Below are 23,029 nucleotides of genomic sequence, written 5' to 3' on the forward strand. Positions count from 1 at the left end.
TGGTATCATGGGAGTCCTACTAGGGAACTGAATCAAAACAACATGTCCATGCAAGAATTTTCTCAAGTAGTCCAAAACGTGTTAGCCTAAATCGATACACATAAACCAAGGCTTGAATAGTGATAGTAATGGTTGGATATGACATTCATCTATGTTGAGTCTAATTGAGAAAGCCGTACAACGCCCAACAATGCTAGACCCCATAATCGATCAAAGAAAACTCCACATCAGCCGCTGAAATCAAAGAGTCTATAGACATGAATGGCAGAAACGTGTTGAAAAGAATAAGCCTACGAGGCTGTGTAATGGTCTATTTTTCATCCCTGGGCCAGAGAAGCTTCTTCGTTTTAAGACTCCAGCACATCCTTGCAAAGATTATGATCCAGACAATGATGATAGCAACGGTCATGACAGACGCAAAGATGTGTAGGCCATTATTGTCAAAGACCTTACCCATGACGCTAGTGGCCGTAACCTGTAGATGTAGCATAAGAATTTGTTCACGAGAAGTTGCGTCGAGGAGGAAATGCTTACAAGAGCGGTATTGGGAAACACAAAAGACCACCAAGTCATTTGGAAAGGCATGTGGTGGCCTGACCTAGTATATTTCCATAATGCGCCGACGCATACCAGGAAAAACCACAGGGCAAGACCCCAGAGCCAGAGACTCACAAGAATACTTATGACTTTGATGATGTCTGCGACATTTGAGGCACCCAAAAAGTTCTCGGGGACAAGCAAGTCAGCCTGGCTACCGAGTTGGGCTGCAGTTGTTAGATATCTACCTCTACGAAATCAAATATGATGGCGTACCTATACCAGCAGCAGTAAAGCCATAAGGACCTATAGACATAAACTAATAAAGGTCAATCAAAATATTAAACATGATTGCAGAATATTAAACTCACGATACCGGGTCTCTGATTATCTCTCGGAAGTTTTTGAGTCATTAGGCGATAAATAAAAGCAGAAGATATCATAAAGGCGATCAAACATCCGGTTCCTTGAATCGCAGTAGCTCCGAGCGCCATAGCCACGGTATTTACTGTCATTTTATGGCCCGAAGATTCTGCTGCAGCGATGAGATTTGCTGCAAAGGGTGCATTGAGAAGTAGGGGGTATGCGGGAAAGACCCATGTGGGCGTCATTGTGTGAACGGGGAAGATCCTGAGAAGAATTGTTAGTATCAAAGGTGTTTAAAGGTAGGAACTAGGATATCTCACAGTGTTGACCATAAAATAAGATATAGAAATGCGCTGACAGAAACACTGAGGGCGGCATAGACCCAGAACACCCACTCCATGGCGTTAAGAAGCCACGGGCCTGTATGAGGAATACCATATTGACAGGTGTTGATTAATATTACAGCAGCACTAGAATTGTCAGAGCTGCTCGAAAGTGAATTGCGGATAGTATCGCTCACGAGACCAACTTGTGTATGTTAGTACCAGTTTTGTGTGAAGAATGATGGGAAACCTACAGATGCTGAGATAAATAGTGATTCTATCTGATCGGTGAAAGAATGTATGAAACTCCCCGGACGAAGATGAAATCTTGTACATATGAGAACACAGTTCATTATAAATAGGACAATGTTGAGGAAGAAAAAGAAGAGGCCGATGCCGTGCAGCCAGGGATCTGTCCATTTTACTAATGAGGGTCAGTCAAATTCCCTTGGATTTGGAAGAAGGCGTGTCTACATGAATGGATAATATTGGCAATGCCGCCGGTCGACATTGTCTAGAGGATGTCAGCCAGGTTATAATTGAGTCTCGGAAACACCCACCAAAGTAAAATAAGTCCATTGGTAGCATGCAATGCGATCCCTTAGACCGATCTTTCGGCTCTGAGGCGTCTTTTCCACTGTGGCCATAACATGATTCAAGCTATGAGCGGTAATTGTAGAACTTTGATTGACGAGTCGAGGGCGACTTTGGTTGTTGCCATTGGCATCCTCGAAAGCAATCGCGGCGATATACGAAGGTCGTTGAGTTAGTGCAGGCCGCGGTACAGCAAGACGCCTTGGGTTTTGATTTGTCTTCCCATCATGTGCAGCGGGCGCTGCGGCCGTAAAGAAAGGCGGATGCTCTTCTGACGGAGACTCATAGCCTGTAGTCAGACCGGAGGCCGAGGCCGAAGCCGGAGACGGAAGACCGGCTACCACTGGATAGCCGGAGGGGGCCATTCCGGAGGAGGACCGCCAATGTCGTCGGCGCGGCGGGCGAGAAGCTTAGAGACACAGTAGATGACCACGAGAACGCTCGGTTCCATATGAGTGAAAGCAATGTGGAAGTAGACCAGGTGAGCGACAAAGACGATATGGTGGAGAATGAGAGAGCCCAAGTTAGCGAGCGGCATGATCGGAGTTGTAGGTGGAGGAAAAGACGAGATTTAGTCGGAATTGATGGCCCTTGTTCCCGGGGGGGCCTAAGGTAGGGAGGGGGAAAGGGAGCGAAGAGTTTCTTGTTTTGGCGGCTGATCAGTACCAAAGTCAGGTTGACAAGTGACTTTATTAGGAGCCGCGTGAGCCGCTTGTGGATGGTTGAGTTTGGTGAGAGGGTGAGGTTGATTCAAGGTGCGAAAGAGGTAGAAGGAGAGGTTGAAGTGATGGTGATGGAGTATTGAATATTCTTTGTTAGAGTTTCGTATTTCTGCAACTACAGAGCAGCCACTGTAGAGTTCAACTCAGAAAATATTCCAAGTTTTTGTCAATTAACCAACGATTATTTATGCTAGTAATTGATTTGAATCTCCATCCTGATATTTGGCAATGATGGGCTTTGCATGCTTGGCGTTTACTACCTGCCCAACTGGAGTTCAACCCTCTGTGGAAGCTAGGCTAGTCATGCTGGTTGGTAGCGTGACGTTACAGGGGGCGCGACTCGAAAAGATCTATCTATTCCCGTTAGACAGATCGAGGTGCATTAGGCCTACTGGACTGTTTAGCAATACTGTATTGTATGCTGCGCGTTAAAGTTCGATCTTCGGTTCTTCTTGGTTCATAGCGTGAGGTCTTACTTGATGTCCTGTGGACTGTTGTGAAGCAACCTATCTCGATCTACTATAGTCTGGTTCTCGGCAATCTTTGTCTCACCTTTTGTACATCACTCATAACACATTCTACTAAGATCAGACGATTGCATCGTACTAAGCTACTGTGATATAGATGTGTGTAGCTATTAATCCCTATCTTGTCCACAGTCGACTCTTTACCCTGTAGTTCTGTAATAGTACATCGTCTTAACCGAAATATTCATTGCAACAACGTTTTATTAGAGCGACGTCAGCGGGGTCGGAAATGCAGCATGCCCCATAATTACCCGAGTTTGCACGTGATATCGAAATGCCACCTTTCGTGGATAGCTCCTGGAGCTTCATCTGGAGCTTGCATTGTGTCAAACTTGACGTCGATTACATTACGATCCCAGATAACACGAATACGTTTGTACATGAGAAGCTACCCGAAACTTGCCTCGAACTATGATACCATAAGCATTGCGATCATTTCCAAGCCAAGCGCATTATGTCTTTTACCAATACGCCCGTGACCCGGCTTGGTGTGGTCGGTCTTGTGGCTGGCTCTATTCTAGCCAGCGTCCTTGACGTCAAGCACTACTTTTACATCTTAATCGATACTCACATTTGGCGCTACCGGCAATTCTGGAGGCTTCTGGTCTACCAGCTGTGTTATGTCAACTCAACCGAGGTTCTCTTTGCTGCCATGTCTTTGTATAACCTTCGAATCGTTGAGCGCATGTGGGGTTCCCGCAAGTTCGTTGTAAGTCGTTCAATGGCAGATTCTCATCAAAGTCACTGACAATTTATTCCCAGTCCTTCCTGGCTGTCACTTATCTCATCACGTCCATCATTCCACCGATCGTCTCGATCGTGCTGCGGCCTCTCACTGCCGGATATCTGAACTACATCCCGGCTGGCCCTACTCCCATCATTTTCGCCATTCTTGCTCAGTATCATGCCATGGTTCCGCACATGTACAAATATCGAATTGCAACGTCTGAGGCACCACCAACGGACCGACCATTCGTGGGACTTACGTTCTCTGATAAGTCCTACAAATACGCCATTGCTCTACACCTCGCGCTATTACAATGGCCAGGTTCGGTTCTGGGTGCAATCACCGGTTGGGTCATTGGATATTCGTGGCGAGAAGGGCTTCTCCCGGCTGCCCTCGTACGTTGGCGCGTACCAGGTTGGGTAGTGGGACTGAGTTCGCAGAGGCGGAGCGCCGAATTTGAAGGTCTCCGACGTCGTCTTGAAGATGAGAATTCAACGGCGGCCACAACGGGAGCGCAGGGACAGGCGCAGGGACAAGCCGAGCGTCGAAGAACAATGGGACAACAGATCATGGACCAAGTACGAGAAGTACTTTAGTGCGGTCGATATGACAAAGGCACCACAGTCATTCATTGCATTCAATTCAGCGACATGGTCTGAATCACTACGAGACATGCGAGTCTTACAGTGCATTCCCCCTCCAACTTGTCTCAACTCAGCGTACATATGGCATACCAATAATTGATCGAGTATTGTCTGGCGGAGGAATGGACCCAATGGAGTAACGGCAGACGCATCTCTGATGTGTCAAGACAGGCTGACAGTTTTGTGCATCGACGGAGGGTGTCAACCTGCGCAATTAGGATTCGTCCATGGCGTTGTCAGCCACATCCATCGGCTGTCAGCATTACTGGGGATTAGCGGACACAGCCATGGAGAGATATGACAACAATGCCAATGAAAGCCACTATAAAGGGAGTATTAATGTTTATAAATAAGAAACTGGGGGTCGCAAGGAGAACAACTCAGCCTCTAAAAAACGCTGCAATAATTATGCAGGTTGAAATTACCTAGATAAACAAGAACAAGAAACGCCATCTCTATCCTGTTCTCTTTCTCTTTCGTTTTCTCTCACAAGACTATTCTCGAAACAGAGGCCCATTCCTACTGGTGCATCTGTTAAAAAGCTAGGAACTCGATAAAGACTAGTGGAAGGACCCATGCCTGAGCAATGCGGGTGCGCCCCTCTCGTGCCTTGCTCCAACCGCCGCAAAACCCCTGGAAGACCGAATTGCAGTGGCCTGAGTGGCAGATCCATCCCGAGTAGGTACGTACCTGTCTACTTGACTCGGTTAGACTCATCAGCTCCGCCGCTGTAATTCAACTCTCAGTGGAGTACTTCACAAGGGTCCCACTGGACGACTTAAGGTAATTAATCAACCGTATTCGACCTTTTAGGTTGTCGATGGGTCTCCTTTTCTTCTTAGTCGACACCGACCTCTCCTTTTCTCTCCCCAGCATTTGGAATAACTTCAAGGCTTTTGCACCGACTCTTTGGCGGTAGCAGTCCAGCGCCTCTCGAAGGATTGCTCTCGAAGTTCTGCGATTGCCTAGCCTCAGCCGTTCCTGGACGCGACGCCCCTTTGTTGAACCGTTCAGCAAGCATCGACCACCTGTCAAACCTTCCGATACGGACCAGCCATCGCTCTCTATGGCTTCTGTTGTGTTATCTTAACCGTCAATTCCCATTCGAGGACCATCTCATGTTCTGATAATCAACACGAATTAATTCTAAACTCGTCGAAACTATGAGTGCGTACGCACGAGAGGGCAGCCCATATGGGTTCGACTCTTCCAGAATGTCACCCACGGCTACAAGTCCTCGTGGCAAAACCTTTGTTGAAGGTTATCGCAACGAGATAATAAACGGTTTCGAAAAGGATAATGGACTTTACAACCCGGTATAGTCATAATAGTGGAGTTTTTGACTTACAGCTTCTAACTATCGACATAGATGAACCCTGAACGACCACAAAGTTCCGCGCTCGTCGACCTTCGAGATCCGATCCAAGTACATCTCCTCACCGAAACCGCTCTTTCTGATAGTAAAGAATATGAGATCTTGTCGCAAGAAGAAGTGGACGATCTTAAGAAGCAGTGCCAGTCTTTGTCTCAACGCGTTGATTCGACTCGACAGAACTTGACAATCCAGTCCAAATACCGAGATGCAGCAATTTCAATGGCGAGATTATATAATCCCGGGAAGCTGGAAGGCAAGCGAAGGAGTCTTCTGGGCCGCAACAGCAGCGACCAAGCTCGCGCAAAGGAAGCTGAAACTGAGAGGCAGGCGAGCGAAAGGAAATGTGAGGAGTTGGCAGCGGAGCTCTTTAATCTCGAGAAACGGCTTATGGAGCCTCGACGACGCCTTCTAGAACACACTGCCGGTATTCTTCAGCTCACGCACAAGGCATCAAACAAGAAGAAGGACATGACCCCTACACTTCATCCAATGAATGGCATGCCTGGGAGTCCAGAGAGCCTATATACGTATACGCGCAACAGCATGGACCGCGCCGGCGACGAGCACTTCTTTCATGATGATAACCAATTCGACCAAGCGAATGGAATATCTACCAGGGGACCCCCTCGCCAACAGGCTATCGAAATACCACTCAAATCACCAATTCGAGAACAGCACAGTCAGCTGAAAGAGTTGGAAAAGATTAAGGATGAGAACCTGCTTCTCAAGGGCCAGTCTGATTCTTTAGTCACGTCGATAACAGAGATGGAGGCTCGACTGGAAAACCTAAACGGCTCATTACGGGATGCTATCGTTCGTTTCAACCCCTCCAAGAACGAGGATTACTACGACCCTCCATTTGGTGTGCCAGGAATGAAGCCAGGGGAACTGCTGAACAATCAGATGGATTATCTCGAAATGGGTCTCAACGCCATCGAGGTTGAACAAGAAGAATCTTCCGGCGACCAAGGCAAGGTTGACGGCTCCACTGAGAAGCGCATCGAATCATTAAACCAACAGGTTCGAGACTTGCTGATGACTGTGGATCCCGAGTACCCAGCTGCACCTCAGTCTTCACAAGATACCGTCGAGTCGAAACTTGCATATCTCGAGGATGCATTACGTGCCGCAGACTCAGAACTAGAACGTGCTATTCAAGTAGCTCGATCAGGCCCGCCAGAGAAGCAGGATGATGAGCAAGTGGAGCGAATCCTTATGAACCTCTGGAACATGATGCAGACAGGCTTCACCAAGATTAAGAAAGAGAAGGAGGAGCGTCGAAGAACCCGCATTGAGAGAGGCTACGAAGACGAAGAAGTCTCTGATGACGAGTTCGATATTGACGAAGCATTCAGTCTTCCCGGATTCTCGAATCGGGTTCAGTGGCTGTACTCGCAGACCACTACACTCGCAAACCAGAAGTCTATATTGAAGCGACAGATCAAGCAGCAGCGAGAACTGAACAACAAATCAGACGCCGAAAAGGACGAGGAACTTGCGAGAAAACAGGAGGAGCTGGATGAGACACAAGTCTTGTTGGCTCGAGCCGAGAGAGACGCCAGCACTGCACATGCTATGCTTGAACAGACTCTGGAGCAACTTGAAGGCACTGGTGTTGCACGCAATATCGGCGCTCAGAAGGCTGCATCAGAGGAAAGCACCAAGAAGATCGATGAGTTGGAATCCGAGCTAAAGCGCCTGCAGAGTGATCTGGCCGGTGCAGCTGGAGCGGCTGGTGCAGCACATGCGCAAGTCGAAGACCGGGAAAACAAGATTGACAGCTTGGAGAAGGAGCTCGACAACGTCAGATCTGATCTTGCCAATGCGACGGCTGCCGCTGCTGCGGCCCAGGCCCAGATTGACGATCGTGAGAGTAAGATTACTGCTCTCGAATCCGAGTTGGCTTATCTGGAGACGGCCCAGAGTGAGGTCGAAGAGCGCAACCGAAAGATCGCTGCACTTGAGTCTGAGCTTGAGCAAGCCAACGCCGCCCATACTCAGATCGAGGAGCGCGACGCAAAGCTTGCAACTCTTCGCACTGAAATCCAAGAGGCCAACACTTTCAAGGATCAGGTCGAGGTACACAGTGCCACCATCGCTACCCTCAAAGCCGAATTGGAAAAGACCAATGATATCGAAGCTCGTCTCGAGGAACGAAATGCTAGGGTCGCCCGCCTCGAGTCCGATATGGAACTACTTCAGACAGACCTGGCAGGGGCCGCAGGGGCTGCAGGGGCCGCTCAAGGTCAGCTCGAGGAGCGAAACAGCAGGATCGCAGCTCTTGAGGCTGATGTTAAGCAACTCGAAGAGAAGCTAGCCGATGCCGAGTCTTCTAGTAACAACAACCGTAACCAGTTGACTGGTGTGGATTCAGTGATTGATGCCCTCAGCGCACAACTAGATGAGGTCAACCGATCCAAACAAATGGCCGAGAATAATGCCAGGTCCCTGCAGCAACGGGTCGATGGCCAGAAGGATGAATTAGCGGCCAAGAAGAAACAACTCAAGGAGAAGGAGGATGAGCTTGAGCTTCTCAACATGAACTTTGTAGAAACAAAGACGGAGCTCACCATCGCTCAAGCTGAACTGGATGGTGCTTACGGTTCCCGTGCCGAGAGGGCCGCCGACGTGGCAGCTATTAAGACTAGCGGCGAGGTGATGAAGCTCCAGAACCAACTCACGAGGCTCAAGAATGAGCTGGCCGGAACAGTGCAAGAGCTCGAGGATGTCACGAAGGAAACACTCAGTGCTGAGCGTGAGAAGATCGAGCTTGAGAACAACCTTCACGATGTCCAGATAGTGAAGAGACAGCTTGAGGGAGAGGTGGCGACATTGCGCAAACGACTTGAGGCAGACATGGAGAAGGCTCGTGAACATATCACCAAGCTTCAAGAGGACCTTGATAGCGAGCGTCTCAGGGCAATTCCACCAAATGGCGGAGTTGGCAGAGGTGCCTCTGTGTTGAGTGAGCAGTTCAGGGCCACAATGCGTGAGGAGAGGAAGAAGTTCCAGGACAACATCAAGGTAAGCCTACGTTCCTGTCATACAAAACTGATGACATCAATGCTAACGAGTCTCAATAGGAGGAGCGTGCTCGAACACGTCAGCTCGAAGAGGAGCTGGCCAAATTGAAGCGTGTCCCGACCCCAATCCCAACCCCAACCAAAGCGCCTCTAAGTCCTCAATGAGCTGACCGTTGACAAGAAAAGCTTCTGGAGTGAATCTTCGAGGCCAGGTTAGCTTTAAGCGCAGTGCTATGTTTCACGATGTACAATACTTCTTTTCTTCAGTGGTGGCGGTACTTTTCCTGCCACCACTTAATCCTGTTTTTAGAGCACCGATTGAATTTAGGAGTGGCCGAGAGTGGCTGTTGGGAGCATATATGCATACATAAGGAGTTTATGTGAAGGATGAATCAATGATTCCAAAAAATGGTAGCCGAGAAGAAGTCTCTCCTCAATAGATGATGGGGGAGGCTGGTGGTTTAGTTTGTTAGCGATATGTTGGGAAGGTCTTGTGAAATAGGGGTCATTATCTATCTAGACTTTGAGCACGCCATGTCGAATGACAGGAAGCTATATTATATTGACTTTATTCTCATACGTTTATGCCATGTGGTGGTTATTTTCTTCGTTCCTGTGAGTGTTGAGTCAGAGGGCCTTGGTGGTGAGAAAACATGGTTCTCGGTGCATTCTTCTACGAGATTCCTCAGGCATGATTAAATACTCTAATTATATCCTTTGTGATACTTCCTACATAATGGACAGCGCGGAGCATAAACTATATCGGTTCATGAAACAAACGAAGCCGTGAATTGGCAACTCTATCGCAAAGGGTCCTCATTTTGAACTATAGGTTGGTCGACGCACGATACCTTCAATCATATCTGAGTCGGTGTGGCGCAGCATAGTGATACGAGTGATACGAGTGATACGAGATGTGCGAGATGCCATAAACAGCATATCACAACATGACGAATAATCAAGTTTACTTGTAAATACCGGACGCACCTATCATGGGTGACTTACACGCTCAATCTGGTATTCGAGCCATGAGGCTGAGAAGTTTAACTAACATCGTCTCTAATATACCCAGTTTATCACATGGCTTTGTCGATCGAGGCGTTTTCCCCCCTGCTTCTCGAACTTGTAAGTGGCAACGGCGTTTATTGTAATCTGATTAATTTTGTTCCTTGTGGGATTTGTAAATTGCCCATTGAATCGTCGACCAATCTACGATATAGCTTCACGAAATAGACATAGCTGATCTCCAAGTCCTCGTCCTCGTCTACGTCTTCGAAGAATACAATTTGCTCTTTAGAGTAGACAAAGAAGTGATATTCTGCTATTAAATAATATCACATGCACTTAACACAAGTTTGAGTTTGGTCCTGTACTGTTTAATGTTTCCATGACCACTTCAGGCGTCCCTCAAGTATGTGCGTTCGAATCAATGATGCTGTGATATCAACCCTAAGCAAACCAACACTTTGGAATCGATTTCCTGGAACCTCGGTAAGCTTGTTCCCCCGCTGTAGTCCATGGCAATAACCAAGCAACAAAAAACACGCCAATAAAGGCGCGCAGTAACGCCGCGCGGCCCATCTCGCCACGTACGGGCAAGAGTATCTATGACTATTCACACGGGATTCCACATCATATACACCGAAAGTTTGACGGCAGCCAAGTTTAGTTATAAATTTCCAAGAGTGACAGCGTGCCGCAGACAGATGAGTTCTGTGGTGGTTGATGTAGGTCACATGGACGATAGTCACAAGCTGAGAATCAGCTGGCCAGTAAGTCTAGTCTCATACTCAACACATCCGGCTTCGCAGTCAGCAAGAAATTCAGGGTCCCAGGAAACTTGATCAACTGGATCAAAATGATCAAATTAGCTACCAATAGGGAAGGGTACATGAGAGGATAATGGCAATTAATGCCTGACTTGCACCACAGTTCGGTGTAACATACTACCGAAGGTAACGAGGAAACACAAATGCACCCAACCGAGCAATCGGGTAGTTATCAGGGGGAATTTGGATGAGAATAAGTCAAATCTTTTCTAGTCTTTCTTTGTCTAGTCTATGCCACTTGTTGCGCCGTGTATGTACAGTACAGAAATAATATCCGGTATATGAGCTCAAATCTGTGCGCCTGATCTAAATGCGAGTGAGCCGTCCAAATGTGAACAGCTCAAAACCAACAAAAAAAGAAAGAAAAAAGTCATGTGTTTCCCAGTACCATGCTGTGCAACTTTAAAAAGAGGCACGAGTGTACCTAGGATATCCAAACACCAAAAGCGCCGTTACGTCGAACCAAAGCAAAGGACCGCGCCCATCCCCCCAAAACTAGAGAAACTCCATGTAAAGCACGACGACGCAGAAGACATAGAAAAAAGTATTCAGGAGTGGGTAGAGAGTAACGCCGCCACATGCAGAAGCTTGATGCTAAAGGAAAACCTTGTTACAAAACCCTGATGCTGAATCAAGTAATGTGAGTGTGAGTTCCGGACCAGCCAAGAATAGTTATCGAGTCCCAGATGAATTGTGTTGTATCCCGAAGCCAAGCTGGATAGTGTGTAGGTAACCATGTATCGATATTAAAAGATGGTAAATAGGGGTATAGCGAAGTTGTGGCACGAATGGATACATGGGTGCTCGTCTTGATTAGTCCAAAGACATATCATCCTCGTCAACATATGCCATGCGAGCCCATATCCTCCAGTGGACAACGCCAACATGAGCAATACGGGTGGCAATGTCTTCAATACCACCTTCCTGTTGACCCATACGGATGGCTGCATCCAAGTCTCGGTCTCGTCCTGCATCTAGACTGCGGCTGCTAGCTGGCACACGGTTACCGGTGGCAATCGAAAACAAGCAAACACCGGACAGCGACTTAAAGTAGCGTACACGCGTGGCGAGTTCGGTAACAAGTCGATTGCGGTACGCCTCCTCCATCTCTTGGTAAATGGGTGACGAGATGCGGCACACGTTCTCGGTCAACTTCTCCTCGAAACGAGTAAGCATATCCATGGGGGCGTTGGTGAAACGGAAGATCTGGAGAGCTAGAGAGGGAGCCATTGCTCGCCATCGCTCGTGGTAGTGGAGATCATGTGGCGCCTGTTGAAGCAATGCTACTAGAGTGTCGCGAAGATTTCGAGCCCTCGACTTAGACTCATTGGTATCTGCAGTCAAGTATGCAGGGAGGACCAGGGATGACCGTGGTGATGAGAAGTTTGAGCCCGAAGAGCTTAGTGCAACACTTGAAGGTCGAGAGTTTGCTGAGGGCGGTGTGTTGAAGTTGAACTCATGATCGTCCGGGACAGCACTGAGGCAAGCCGGGGGTGACTGGAGACGTGAAACCCGCTCCAAGTCTTCATACATGCGCATGCAGACATCCAAGTTGATAGCGTCGAGAATGTCGGATCTGGCACGTCCGAGGCGGTCCTCATCAAAGAAGAAGGTGCCAGGCAAGGGCTTCTCGCCAGCGGAAGGGAGCATCGATCGAGACAGTCCTTCGAAAAAGACACCCATATCACCAAAGTGAGACGACATTTTTCCAGTGCTGCTAGGATATGTTCTAGCAGCATCCTGATACCATGGCTTAGCGTCACCGATATCCATCTTGCGATTTCGCAGCTTCTTCATCAAGAACTTTTGCTCAAAGGCTGTTGTCTCTTCAATGAGGGCCGGTCGAAGACAGCGAATCTGGTGGTTTGCAACATCTAGCTTCATCGCCTCGAGGACGCTAAGTAAACTTCGCATGCCGTTGACAAGCTCCTCGACATCGTTGTTGCTGTTGCCGTTGCTGAGCTGCTTGTACATGGAGTCAACCCACTCATCTCGCATTGGTGCGCAGTGAGATTTGAGAACTCGTGAAAGCCATGAAGCAAGCTTCTCCAGATCAGCGATTCCGCGGTGAAACTGTTGCATTAAAAGTTCCACGTTGAGACCCTCGTCAAGAAATTGACGGTCACGCTGTGGCACCAAAGTTTGAATAATCTCCTTCACGGACTTCAGAAGCTTTGGCAAGCACCAGTCGTCACCTGTGCCATGTTTTGCGTAGAAACTATCACGGTCCACGATGAATTCAAGGAGCTCCTCCTTGAGGGTTGTCCAGAAGATACTGGCGCGGTCGTGTTTTCTTCGGCCCTTGTCACCTTCGACATTAGGTCTGAAATGTAGTTCAGGGTCGAAGTTGATGTCGTGCCTTAGTTTGGGGTTGTTGATGATCTTGGATACCTCAAGCTCGCCAAGGCTTGATTTTGTGACAGGGGGCTCAAGTGGTTGACTTGGGGCAGGAGACCTTCTGCTGTCAGGTCCTGGACTTGATGTGGCTGAGGTTGTTGACATTTCTGAAGGGTTTCGTGAGAGCGGTGCCGCCGCCGTTGCTGGTGCATTAGAGATATTGTCATACCCGCGTGGTAAGACTTGTGATGATTGCGTGTCCTCGTCCTTTTCGTCGGCTGATGGTTTTCTAGTTGTCTCCTTCTCTGGTCTCGTCTCGCCTTCACCGTTAGGTCCAGGGCCTGACGTGGACAAACTCCGTCTAGACCCCTCAAGCGGGCCTCTTCCAAACCCTTGATCTGCCGCCATCTTATCGTTTGTCGATTTGCCGAGTATTTGTTGATCAGTGCAATCGATTGTAGCCAAGTTTGAAATGGTGATACTTGAGTGAACCAAGAAACAGGATGTATTTTGTTCACCAACTGTGCAGGTAGTTGTTAGTCATGTCATGTCCCAACAATAGGAAACATCTCGGGAACACGAGGGACGCAGATTAAACAATCAGAGCATACGGCCAGGTGCAGACCACTTGGTAGGGGAACTATTCATCTACCAGATACGGTACACCACCACCAGGTGCGAGCGGTGCGTCGTTTGTTTTGTGTCCAAGGCCGTATGCAATGCTGAGATGTTGCAGTCGACTTACGAGAATGGTATTAGCTTGAAGCGGATAGTGACTGTTTTCGTGCACCAAGTATTGCGTTTGTGTAACTGAATATGCTGTATTCCTCTTCTCCGTTGCCGTCACTGTTGCGTCTGCTGGGCTGCTTCGCAGTTCGTTTCGGTTGTATATGGTATTGTCTTTGTGCGTTGCCAATCGTCTCGCGGGTGCTTGCGTCGAGTAAATGAGGGTAGGAGAAGGCCAACTTATTTGTTCTAAAAGCCTATCGAAACAAATAAAGTCTTACAGGTAAAAGATAGAGAAGTCTTCAACGCTCATAGCCTTAAAGAGGGCCAAATAATTCTAAGTATGGGGATACAGAAATAGGAAACGGATCAAGAGGAAGGAAAGAGAGAAAGAAAAGGGGACGACAGTGACGGGAGACTGGGATATTTGATATGTGGATAGAGTCTGAATAGTGTGTGGCACTTAGACAGACGAGACCAGGCTAGTGGTACACTGGCTCCTCTGATGGGCTTTTGCGACAGGTCTTTTTCCGCCGACTTCAACTTTGAGTTGTCTCCATAACCGAGTCAGAGGAACGAAAGCCTTTTCTGTGCTGTGCTTGGAAATTTAGGGGCCAAGCGCGGCATCATCGCGTGGCATGGGCTGGCCTGGTTGGGTCTGGCGGTGGGCAACGGAACGCCATGCATGCAGAGGGGAGCCCGTGTAGGCCACAGCACTGTACCTAGAACGAGGCAAAAATCCGTTAATTGTACTCCCTGGTGCTTTCACCCCAGCATCCCAGCTCCTCCAAACCCGTCTTTCTGACGTGGAAGGGCCCTGCATGAATGGAGTGTGTCGAAGAAGAGGGGTGTGCATATAGAGTTCCAGGTAGGAATGCGCCAGTTGTGAGTGAAGGACGCCAAAATCATGTACACTAATGTATCCTCGTACCGGACTGTAATTAAGTATCCTGCAAGGTTGGTAGCCATAAAACATACTGTATTTTCACGTAGTATACTCTGTAGTTTATCAACAATGGCGCAAACTGTGTTTGTACCTGGGAAAGTTTTTTCTTAAATGTTGCCCCTGGAACCAAGTGGAAAGTTAAGAAGGCCAGATGGGTATCATAACAATGAAGAAGATGGTTTAGAACCCTTCAATTGAAACGGTTGTCGTTGGTGGTCGTTGTACTCTCGGCTCTACAGGTCAGACAGAGTGGCATTCAGTCCAGCAAGTGTCCCAGTCAGAACAGGACATGCTGGCGGGGATTGGATTGCAATCTTAACACTGCAGCGACAGCGTGACCCTCTGATGTTGTGAGCCGGAGCTTGTTGTTGCCATCGTCTCGGTGCCTCGTCTCTGTTAGATGAGTAGGGAAGAGAAGGTCAGACGCTACTTGACTCAGTCTAAAGGGGGTATCACGGGGACCACTCACTCACCGTGATCGATCTTCCTTTGTCTGATGAGATATCTTTTGTTTTGTGACAGCGACATACCCAGATACATAAAAACTATCACCGCATTTGCGTACTGTATTGTATTTCACGATAGTTGCCGCCTTTGAAAAAATTGATGGTCATAGTGAGAAGAAAGTGTTTCAGCGAATGAAGTGTAATTAACCATGGTCCAGGTGTACTGTACTGTACCGTAGCAGCGACGTAGGATGGCTCCACAGAGTTATTAGTACAGTGCGTGATCAAGACATTCGATGAAGCGAGTGGGTTTTGTCATGGATGTCATTTCGTAGGATGCGCGGGATGAGATGGAAATACCCTGGGCCTGGAGATGGAGATGGGCAGTCCAAAGTTGGCAGTCAAGAGTGGATGGTACTTTCCAGTCTTTAGGGATAAAAGAAAGAGAGAACGGCTCCTTCCCTTACAGATGCCATCTTGCGACAAAGGAAAGAAGTACCGATCGTATCGTCCAACTCTGACTCTCTAGAATGAACTTGACAAGCCTCCAAAATCAAAGAAACCACCTAGCATGACACTGCAGACAGACAGTGGACAGTCAAGTCAGTCCTGGTCTTGCAACATTAGAAAAAAAAATAAACAAAAATGAAAACAGGGTCAGACTTCGACTTGCCGGAGGCGGATCGAATTCCAGGAACATTCGACCTAAACAGGTCAGGGAATAGCAAACTTGGCCTGCCGATTCGTCCAAGAATTTCAGGGGATCTCACTTATTCGGGACCAATGAAGGGCATCTTGCACGGTACAATCAGTACATTAGTACTCGACATGCCACGCTGGAACTGGAAGAGGTACCCTACCGTACAAACCGAGTCCTGGCGCCAACAATAACCCCAACAAGGGACGGCCCAGGGCCAAGTACTCCCCATTTCCCAGGGACCACCATCGTCATTCCATCGCACTAGCACACCTCGGGGGGGGGGTCGCAGAAAGATCCATCCGCCGCCGCTGCTGATCTAGAAACGGACCAGAAGCGTGCAGATTTCGGCGGAGTCGTTGCGCGACTAATGAGCCGCCCCAGCATCGGCCACTACGAGTCGTCCTGCAACTCTCGCTGGTCCAGAAGCCAACAAAGCAATGCAATCTTTGATGCTGGCTGACTCTTTGATGGGGGGAAATCATGTTTCTCGTGGTAGTGTGGTGACGACAGTTGCATGCTGAGCCTCGGTTCTTTGACTTTGCTGTGTGTGTAACCATCGCATCTATGGTCTCGCCAACTGCCGCCACCACGAGTGCCGTCCTGTATTTCTAAATATTCGTCAGAAATCTTCACTTGCACCTCGCCACCGCAGACATGGCATGTACTAGCTGCTGGGTCAGTAGCGGTGACTTGTATCGATGCAGTCAGTCAGGCAGTCGTGTCATTCTGCAATGCAGCAAGCCAGTCTCACACAAAACACAAGTTTGCCGAGGCGCTCGCAAGTGGATATGAGGTTGTATTCGTACTCCGTTTTGCCCATACGTTATTACAGCCTTCTCAGGCCTCTCGGCGTACAATGACCGACCAACTCCAAGGCGAAGGGCATTTCGCGAATACCAAACTTGCCAATTGGTCAGCACTACTGATAGTGTATCCCAGCCTGGTGGTACTGGGATGCTTTTAGCTGTCTAATCTCTCCTTGGTAGTCTACACTGTCCCGTGCAAGCATCTTCCATGCCAGGCAGCGTGCAACAGCCTCGGGCCCTTGATTGTTTTGTACAATGAATTGTATTGGTGGAGGTTCACAATATAATAATATCGTGGGAACCTTGAATATAGTAGTGAGCACCCCAGGCCACCAAATTCTATTCAGGGCGGGCAGACCAGGGTTCGCCCACGCTTCGGCCATTTCGATAGAGGCTCAGCACCTGCCACAACGTCCATGCGTGCAGGCCCTGGAGCTGCATCTGCGTCGAATGCTGGTGGTGTCGTAGTGGTGTGTTTGGCAGCAGAATCTTAAGAGCGGACCTCGTCGATTCCTGGTCAGACAGGGTAGAGCAAGGAGCAGTCAACCTAGTATGCACCACCAGTTCAACAAGAAGAGATGATGGGTTCATTTCTCGACAGAAATGTGATGTGCCAACCCTGACGATTGCCCTGCCTTTCTGAGGCCCAGGGTCTTGGGCATTCATTGTTCCCATTATTACTCACTTTTTCTTGGGCTGCGAACTATTATTTGTCCAGTTCAACAAGGCTCGCTATGAGTCAGGATTGACAACAACCAAGAAGGACTCCATCCTTCATTTAAACATCAAGAGTCAATCGCAAAACACCATCGGTGTGGGACCACATCACCATCCACCCAGGCCACGAAGTGGCCAACGCATCAATGCACCTGTGTTCAAAACCACAGCCCAAAACTTGGCTCTAAACTAATGCTGTTCTGCCCAAGATGCTGCAAAGCTATCAATGCGGGTAGGAATCTTTCACCGCCGTAACCGCAATGGCAGTCTCAATGCTGCTTGCTGCTGCTGTGGTGGTGGTGTAACAAGTTGTGGCTGAACCCATGGGCACCTCATTCTCATTCTCATTGATTGCATACAAATCGCAATTTGATCGACGAGCTGCTTTGCTGTGCTTGTTCATCATCAATCAGACCGCCAAGGTGTTCTGGTCATTTCCACATGGCCACCTTCAAATCTTATTAATGAGCAGGATTCGACGCCAATCCTGAGTCGGAGATGCCGTCTCTTATTGGAATGGAATGCTTTTCGAAGGCAACTCTATCATTATTCGGGAACGGACATATGTAGTATCCAAGCAAGTTTCTGACTAAGACCATCCATCAGCCGCTTCGCCCCAAGCCCCAAGTCCCAAGTCCATGTTCTTTTCAGCTCACCTTGTCCATGCGGCGACGGCGGATGGATTCCTTTCCTTGTGTCACGTACCGTCCGTCCGTTCAGGTCCGAAACCACCACATCAGACATCGGACATGGCGAGGCTGCAACCATGGCATATGTGACAATAAAGTAACTTCCCTTCCATTTGATATCGTTTGACCCTCGGGTTCGCGGGGGTTTACCACAATCGATTTGTTTTATCGTGTGTAACCTGATGCAAGCAGCCAAGGCAGTCCAACAAGCGCCCATGACAAATGATCACGCGGGTTTAAAAAATAAAAATAAACTGTCGATACCTACACTAACTACCTGACATAAGTAAAAAAGGTTGTTTGTTTGTCCCTCGCCTTTTGACTTGAACAAAACTAAAACCCAAAAAATGTTGGCTGGTTTTGGGGGCGACAAGGTCGATAGTGCCATGCAAGGCGAAGAAACTCTCTACTCTACTAACCCTAAACCCAACGATTCATTCTCGAATCTGTAGGGTGTGCCTGTGTCACTCGCTGGTCCTTTTGTTGGCATTTCCATTTCTTTGGCAGGCATGTTATGTTAGTCTCCCAGTCAGTGCCATGATGATGCTCGTTTGACGAGGCCAGACGCAGGGCAACGAGACTGAGTTGGCCGAGTTAAACGATGGTCCATGGATTTGAATCAGGGACGTGTTGCCACTGAATCTCCCTCAGCTACTATGGTGCAGTACACCGAAGGTGTTAGTTGGATGTCTTATCTCCATCTCGAATCACCTAGATTCGCCTTGCATATGCACTCCTTTTGGGTCCATCAATTATATATGCCAACCACCACACTCGTATTATAGCAGTATCCGTATCTGTACATGGTTTCGTATATCTATCGGGTGTTTTGTCCCCTTTTTTTTGAAGGGGGGAGGACTGATTTTCCCTGGACTTATACTTGAAGGCGCCTAGCTTTATAATAATGGAGTTTCATTTCGAATGCAGCTGTGCTGGTTTCACCTGGCACTAGAATTGCGACTCATTTTACGGATTGAGCAGGTGGTGGTGTCGTGACGAGTCAGACTGGGGGCCACCTCATGCTTCAGGCCGAGTTCGGGGCTAGAAGCTCGGGGCCGGAGCAGATCCACGATACGGCAATAGTGACTGGTATTAATAGTGTAGGGCCAAGATTGAGAAGCAAGGAGCGGCGAAAGGTTGCATTTTGGGTATGGTGGTTTTGATATTAATTCGACAACAGACGACGGTTTCCTCAACCAGCATTCCATTTGTTTTGTTTTGCTTCAGCCTGTTTAGCACATGTGGTCAGCCGTGCTCTCAACAGTCTACTCATCGTATTCATGCGAGAATTACGCCCATGTCGCACACATATGACGGCAGCAGACTATCTAGTAGGTTTGCAAATGACTGGTTATTTATGACCAACTTGAGTGTGTGTGTGTGTTTGTCTGTTACTGTGCCATCTGATTGTTTTCATGTCTTACATTTTTACTGCATCTTAGACCTGGATCGTCGTTACTAACAAAACATACCAGTCAATCTAATCCACCCACCCACTCACTCTCTTGCCATGAGACAGAAATAACGAGTTTTTTTCCGACGCGGCTGAAAGGGATTTCTCAACAGATCGGCTCTAGTTAATCAACCCCAGATTCTGGACCTGCTTGTTGTCCCGTATTCCTTTTCCCTGCGCCAATCACACACCTTTTTTTTTGCTTTTTGTAAGACGGGAAGGTTTATATCAAAAAGCAGCCAACATTCAAAAAGGCAAAGGCTGAACTACTAATTCCGAACCCCGTATGTGTGCATGCTGCAATCTTACCTTTCTTAGTAGATGGATGTCACATCCCTCAACAATGTGCAAAATTGAACTGAGCAGGGCGCGGCTCCTCGCATGATCGCGGCAGGCGGTATTTTACCGCATGATGTTGAACACGCATGGGCTAGATACATGTCCTTTCTAAACTCGGTGTCTTGTCTATAGGTTAGGATGGGCAACATGACCACCCGGCGTCTGATATAAGCAGAAAAGCCTCCTGTCTCGAAGGACTTAAGGTACAGTATTACACTCTTCTTCTCCCAGGCAATATCGGGCTATTGACATTCCATTGTGGCACGACCAGGTCATGTGGCATTGGATGTTACCAGCATCGACCGAGTTTCGTTACGTGCTGCTCCCCCTCCTAGCCATCGTTGCGTTGTGGTGTCACCTCGTGCTACTTACTCTGTGAGACTTTCCCGAAAGAAGGGGAATAAAACACTTTCATGTACTTGAACCCCAAGTTTCCTTTCCATGTTTCAAAACTGCCGGTTTGCGTCGTAAATTCCTCGACATGTAACGTAAAGCACACTTCTTCACCATGGTGCAGGATGCCGCTTCGGCCCATGTGCAGACAGAGCATAGCTTGCGAACGCAAAGGTCGAATTATTTCATCATCATGATCTGGAGGGATCTGTATATGTGACAGACAATGCCAATACTCCGCCTGATGGGTTCTTTCCCCCTTCTTCCCTTCCAACTCCTAGCCTGTCGTGATATCTTTAATAGTAAAAAACAAAAACATGTCGTTGCGCATATGCGGTTTAGTTGAGGAGGATGGAAACCTGTAGTCTACAGTTAGCCAAGTCAAATACAGCAGAGAAAAGAATTGCGACGTACAGCCATGAGGACACAGCATATACTTATATAAGGACTCAGTCTTTCGCCTATCCTCGCGCATTTCCAAAAGATGCCCATGAATCTAGGATCGTGTTAGCCTCGTCGCACATCTTGGCAGTCGTCGCATCTCGTACCCGTTCTTATTTCGGTCCATGATGCCTGGTGTAAAGTGGTGAACGTATGCGCTCGTGCATATGAGCAGCAGGAGAACGAGTAGGAGGGATTGGAAGTTGAAGAGGGCAGACTGGAGGGGCTGTTAGCATATCGATTTGACAACGAATGTGTTGCGTACATACCATTTTGAAGACTTAGGAAGCTGATCCTGTACTGAGAAAAACGTTTCAAATCGGATATCTCGTTTGTATGCCTCGACGTTGAGCTGGACGTTGCCTTATCGATTCCTCCTTCTGCCTTTCTCACATGCGACAAGTGTACTTAGGGGTAAAGATTCGCCGAAGCCGCGACGTGTTTCTTCGAGCTCTAAAGTCCAGGGGTGACGTACCTAAATTCAACCCCCACAAAAGTCCTAACCCCACTGAAGGGACCCCGGACTGAGCCTCTAACATTCAGTCGCAAGGCTGCGCTGAGCACCTGAATCTTTTCGCAATATTTCAACTACATCTCAACCGCGAGGCTACGCTTCTCTTATCCGGATACTCCAATCATCAAAAATCGACCCTTTGCATCCAGCGACTCTTATTTCTTTTCGTATCTATACTTTGCAAGCGCTCAGGCGCTAACAACCACATTCATCATGGAACCCAGAGCTCGTGCCGGCAAAAATGTCGGCAAGATGAACTTTAGCCATGCAGAGCGTATGTTTCGATGCCTCCATCTCCTAATCGCACATACAGACTGACTCTTGTATCAGTGGCACAGCTGCTCTACGCACACGGCGACGTTCAAAACCCACTCCCCGAAACCGTCCGCGTCCTCGACGAGATCCTCACAGACTTTATGCAGTCCATCGCTTTTGAAGCGACGCGAGCGGCTAACTACTCAGGTCGGCAAAAAATCAAGTACGAGGACTTTGAATTCGCATTCCGCAAGAATCCAGCGTTCCTGGGCAAAGTCCAAGAGGTCTTCGAAAAGCAAAGAGAGATCAAGAAGGCCCGAGAGATTCTGCGCGACGGCGAGGACGAAATAATGAAGGATGCTGCGGATGAGGAAAAGAAGAGAGAAAAGACGGATACTAGACCTGGAGGAACAGGCGGAGGCAGTGCTGCTGCAGCTTCTGCGGCGTCAAGAGCGGAGGAGGAGCTAGGTGAGGCTGATGATGATGCCGAGGCAGAGCTTGATGCGTTGGGTAAGAAGCGCTGATAGGGTTTTCGACTGGGAATTACTAGGCTATCAATAACCTTTTGTTTTTATGTACTTATGGCGTTCTGCAGAAACATGGTCATGGATGGGTTCTGGCGTTTAGAGAAATTACTCGGCATACAAGACTGGAATTATGAATAATGACACAGTCAAAGGCTAATCTTACGGCCTCTAGATACCAAGACAAAAACACATCTAGCAAATGTTAAATAGACTTCGGTGTTGGATCGAGCATTCGTTCTGAGGACAATAATTTGTAAATTTAGTTCTAGATGTGCATAGCCTTGTCGTCCAACATTCAAAGGCTCTAGTAGTATGAACTGATACGCCAATTTAACAGCCACACAAATGAGAACAACACCTACCAGACCCTCCACGATATCAACACTATTCACAATTGATATTCTACTCCAAGCCCAAGGCACCACTGTGCTATACCAAACTACAAAACTCGATCAACGCTTACCCTATACTGGCATAATGATCATGGTTGTTCTCTTGAAGCCAAAACTGCCTTACTTCAAAAATGAATCAATCTTGAACCCCGACTCAACGCGTTCAGCATATGCTCCTTTAATTTCTTGTTACTCTTGTATCATCTCTTCAAAATTGTATTCGTGATGTTATCATCTACTCCATTGTTTAAGATTATTGGGAATGGAAATATCTGCCGAGTCACCTATTTCCGGACCCACCTTCAACCTCAACGGGCAAAACGGTCATGACGGGATCTTCATCCTCGGCCAAATCTAGCGATATACCGACACCGAAGTCGGAGTCTTTTGCAGAGCCAAGAAGTAATCCGATGTAAGTGGTGGCTTCTGGTTTCTTCGTCTGAGTTAAGCGCCCACTCATTTTTTCTGAGGCCCTCGCCACTGGAACCTTGAATGGTCGCGTGTCAATGTTACTATCCGCAACGCAGCACTACCTTGTCTATGTCTTGACAACTCGGCACTGGTTTGCTGATATGGAGCATCTAGTGGAGGAGTCCTTAAAGCATATGACTGTCTGTAGTAGAATACAACTCTCCCATGGAAGAGCTGCTCCCATAAACTTCCACTGATGTCCTCGTCATC

At 48.1% G+C, this 23,029-nt stretch overlaps 8 protein-coding genes across 8 annotated transcripts; 4 read left to right on the forward strand and 4 right to left on the reverse strand.

The window, feature by feature from the left end:
- Nucleotides 1-310: 310 nt before the first annotated feature.
- On the reverse strand, nt 311-1,303 carry FGSG_12700 (uncharacterized protein; the record flags this gene model as incomplete). The annotated part of the gene is made up of 5 exons (XM_011325412.1): nt 311-475; nt 535-764; nt 814-856; nt 909-1,167; nt 1,224-1,303. The coding sequence occupies 5 exons, from the start codon at nt 1,301-1,303 to the stop codon at nt 311-313; spliced, it is 777 nt and encodes a 258-aa protein (XP_011323714.1).
- Nucleotides 1,304-1,759: 456 nt separating this feature from the next.
- FGSG_12701 (uncharacterized protein) lies at nt 1,760-2,185 on the reverse strand (the record flags this gene model as incomplete). Its single annotated transcript, XM_011325413.1, has 1 exon — nt 1,760-2,185. One exon carries the CDS (start codon nt 2,183-2,185, stop codon nt 1,760-1,762), a length of 426 nt encoding a protein of 141 aa, XP_011323715.1.
- A 1,214-nt stretch (nt 2,186-3,399) lies between these two features.
- Nucleotides 3,400-4,905, forward strand: FGSG_05207 (uncharacterized protein). The gene is made up of 2 exons (XM_011325414.1): nt 3,400-3,778; nt 3,832-4,905. Exons 1-2 carry the CDS (start codon nt 3,524-3,526, stop codon nt 4,390-4,392), a joined length of 816 nt encoding a protein of 271 aa, XP_011323716.1. The 5' UTR covers nt 3,400-3,523; the 3' UTR covers nt 4,393-4,905.
- A 698-nt stretch (nt 4,906-5,603) lies between these two features.
- FGSG_05208 (uncharacterized protein) lies at nt 5,604-9,314 on the forward strand (the record flags this gene model as incomplete). Its single annotated transcript, XM_011325415.1, has 3 exons — nt 5,604-5,756; nt 5,810-8,839; nt 8,899-9,314. The coding sequence occupies 3 exons, from the start codon at nt 5,604-5,606 to the stop codon at nt 9,001-9,003; spliced, it is 3,288 nt and encodes a 1,095-aa protein (XP_011323717.1). The 3' UTR covers nt 9,004-9,314.
- Nucleotides 9,315-11,480: 2,166 nt separating this feature from the next.
- On the reverse strand, nt 11,481-15,290 carry FGSG_05209 (uncharacterized protein; the record flags this gene model as incomplete). The annotated part of the gene is made up of 6 exons (XM_011325416.1): nt 11,481-13,525; nt 13,616-13,652; nt 13,750-13,987; nt 14,709-14,767; nt 15,150-15,181; nt 15,242-15,290. 6 exons carry the CDS (start codon nt 15,288-15,290, stop codon nt 11,481-11,483), a joined length of 2,460 nt encoding a protein of 819 aa, XP_011323718.1.
- A 3,763-nt stretch (nt 15,291-19,053) lies between these two features.
- On the forward strand, nt 19,054-19,844 carry FGSG_12702 (uncharacterized protein; the record flags this gene model as incomplete). Its single annotated transcript, XM_011325417.1, has 4 exons — nt 19,054-19,182; nt 19,284-19,406; nt 19,709-19,771; nt 19,809-19,844. The coding sequence occupies 4 exons, from the start codon at nt 19,054-19,056 to the stop codon at nt 19,842-19,844; spliced, it is 351 nt and encodes a 116-aa protein (XP_011323719.1).
- Nucleotides 19,845-20,557: 713 nt separating this feature from the next.
- Nucleotides 20,558-20,932, reverse strand: FGSG_05210 (transmembrane protein; the record flags this gene model as incomplete). The annotated part of the gene is made up of 4 exons (XM_011325418.1): nt 20,558-20,578; nt 20,634-20,715; nt 20,768-20,877; nt 20,930-20,932. The coding sequence occupies 4 exons, from the start codon at nt 20,930-20,932 to the stop codon at nt 20,558-20,560; spliced, it is 216 nt and encodes a 71-aa protein (XP_011323720.1).
- A 455-nt stretch (nt 20,933-21,387) lies between these two features.
- FGSG_05211 (uncharacterized protein) lies at nt 21,388-21,953 on the forward strand (the record flags this gene model as incomplete). The annotated part of the gene is made up of 2 exons (XM_011325419.1): nt 21,388-21,448; nt 21,505-21,953. 2 exons carry the CDS (start codon nt 21,388-21,390, stop codon nt 21,951-21,953), a joined length of 510 nt encoding a protein of 169 aa, XP_011323721.1.
- Between the last annotated feature and the right edge of the window lie 1,076 nt (nt 21,954-23,029).

Source organism: Fusarium graminearum, chromosome 3 (assembly GCF_000240135.3).
Source record: "Fusarium graminearum PH-1 chromosome 3, whole genome shotgun sequence".
NCBI classification, from domain to species: Eukaryota; Fungi; Ascomycota; class Sordariomycetes; order Hypocreales; family Nectriaceae; genus Fusarium; species Fusarium graminearum.